Source organism: Centroberyx affinis, unplaced genomic scaffold (assembly GCF_046629955.1).
Source record: "Centroberyx affinis isolate AG114_WGS23_722 - 3 ecotype Tasmania unplaced genomic scaffold, CSIRO-AGI_Caff_v1 ptg000807l_1, whole genome shotgun sequence".
NCBI lineage: Eukaryota > Metazoa > Chordata > Actinopteri > Beryciformes > Berycidae > Centroberyx > Centroberyx affinis.
This window is the reverse complement of record NW_027279410.1, coordinates 16069-18135: the sequence shown is the minus strand read 5'-3', so window position 1 is coordinate 18135 and position 2067 is coordinate 16069. Positions and strand designations below refer to the sequence as shown.

The 2067-nt window shown below is 42.5% G+C and overlaps 1 protein-coding gene across 1 annotated transcript; it reads right to left on the bottom strand.

Moving 5' to 3' along the window:
- Positions 1-296: 296 nt before the first annotated feature.
- On the bottom strand, positions 297-851 carry LOC139644999 (gamma-crystallin M2-like). Its single transcript, XM_071520562.1, has one exon. It carries the CDS (start codon positions 849-851, stop codon positions 297-299), a length of 555 nt encoding a protein of 184 aa, XP_071376663.1.
- Positions 852-2067: the final 1216 nt, after the last annotated feature.

Below are 2067 nucleotides of genomic sequence, written 5' to 3'. Positions count from 1 at the left end.
TGAGCAGACAAAAAGCTGGGTAAATTGATGTTTGCCATGCAGTGCCATGCTGCCATGCAGTCTTGCAGAGTCTAGTCTTGCTGAGGTGTATGAAGCATCTGTACTTATGTTAATGTAATGCTGCAGTTCATATCTGTACTATAAATTAAGGTGAAGTGTATGGCAAAGTTGCTAGTAGCACTGGCTGAATATATGTAAACCATGGCCACAGAAGAAACAAACTGAAAGGTTTATATGACATTAACAGTACTTTATTTGCATGACTTCATCTGCTCATATGAGTAAAGAAGGTTGATCTAGTAGCAGGAATCCATGATGCGCCTCATGCTCATGAACCTCATGCCGCTGCCGCCCATATTCATGAAGTTTCTGTACTCTCCGGGACGGAAGTACATCATCCTGCCTCTGTAGTGGGGCTGCTCGTACATCAGCCAGTGGCCGTCCATCACGTTGCAGGACATGCAGTTGGACATGCGGTAACGGTCCATGATGTTGTCGCAGTCGTCCATCATCTCATACATCTGGCCACCGAAGTTCTCCTTCTCGTAGATCCTCATCCTGTAGTTTCCTCTGTACATGGGGATCATGCGGCAGGACCTGATGCAGTCTCTCATGCCCATCATGCTCATGTAGTCGGCGTACTCGCCCCTCCTCATGAAGTACTGGTTGCCCATGTAGTTGGTGCGGTCGTACACCATGAAGCAGCCGCTCTCCACCCTGCAGGAGTGGCACCTGCTCAGGTAGGAGGACATGTCGGCGCAGTCGTTCATGCACTCATAGGAGCGGCCCTGGAAGTTCCTGTCCTCGTAGAAGACAATCCTGCTCATCATGTTCATGCCAGTGGAAGTCATTTTGACTGTTTAGTCACTGTTGCTGCTGCTGCTGCTGCTGCTGCTGTTGCTGCTGGTGGTGAACTGACTTCCTACCTGTTTGAAGCCTTCCTTTTATACCTGGCACCCAGAGGCCCTGTTGCCCGAACCTGCTGACCCAGCAACATTCCATAGAAGCCCATAGAGCACTGAGGCTTGTTAACGTTTCCCTCAAAAACCTTGGAAAGGCGGTTTCTCTTAGAACGTCACACAAAGCCTGAAAAGGCTGAAAGGGTTAACAATGAATAGTAGCACCAAAGAGTCTGTGTACTGTTCCCGACATAATAGCTGTACCCCAACTGCTTCGTACGGCACAGCTAGGCATGCGCACTTGCCATCAGTAGCCTTGATGGGATTATCGTTACTCATGTCCTGTAAGGTTTCATGTCATCCTTACTCAGACTCTACTGTCCAGGTTAAATATGTTATTTCATAAGAAAATATTTGGTTGGTGAATTTCTATTAATTAATCAGCTTCACAACTCACCATTTACCAGTAGCATATTCAGCATTCATGTTTGTAATTTTCATGTCGTTCATTAAGTCACATACATGATTTGTTATTTTGAGCCACAGTGAACCATAGAATGGCAAATTTTCATAATTTTCAAATGCCTGAATGAAATATTGTTCCTAATTCCTATCCTTTGAAAATATAGATACAATCTATATGTTCCACATTACTTTTGCTGAGGCAACATGATGACTTATCCACATGAAATCAACAAAACCATGATCACAGAAGTGTATGGTATATGAAACGCCATGCATACTTTCTCTTCACTTCACTATTCTTTTATAAAAAAAAAAAGCAAAACTCCAAATTCAATAGTTTATAAAACTGAAAACTCCAAACACATATGACTTTATGTAAGATGATAAATTGAGATGGTCCATGAGAGTCAAATTAGCATCAGACTTAAACTGCTCATGTGCTGTTTATCGTGGCTGTGTAACGCAGGGACATTAACATCAAGTTCAGTATGATTAACTAAGACTGAGTCCTTTTGATTTTGTTTTTTGTCCATAGAGCTAAGAGTAAAGAGAAGAGTCCTCTAGGGCCCAGACCACTGAAGTACATTTTTTTCAGTATAAACACAAAACAGGTACTGCCAACACACACCATACAGGTGTAATTATTGAAAAAACTAAAACTTTAAACTGAATAACTGTACTAAAACTTTGCATTTAGGATGAA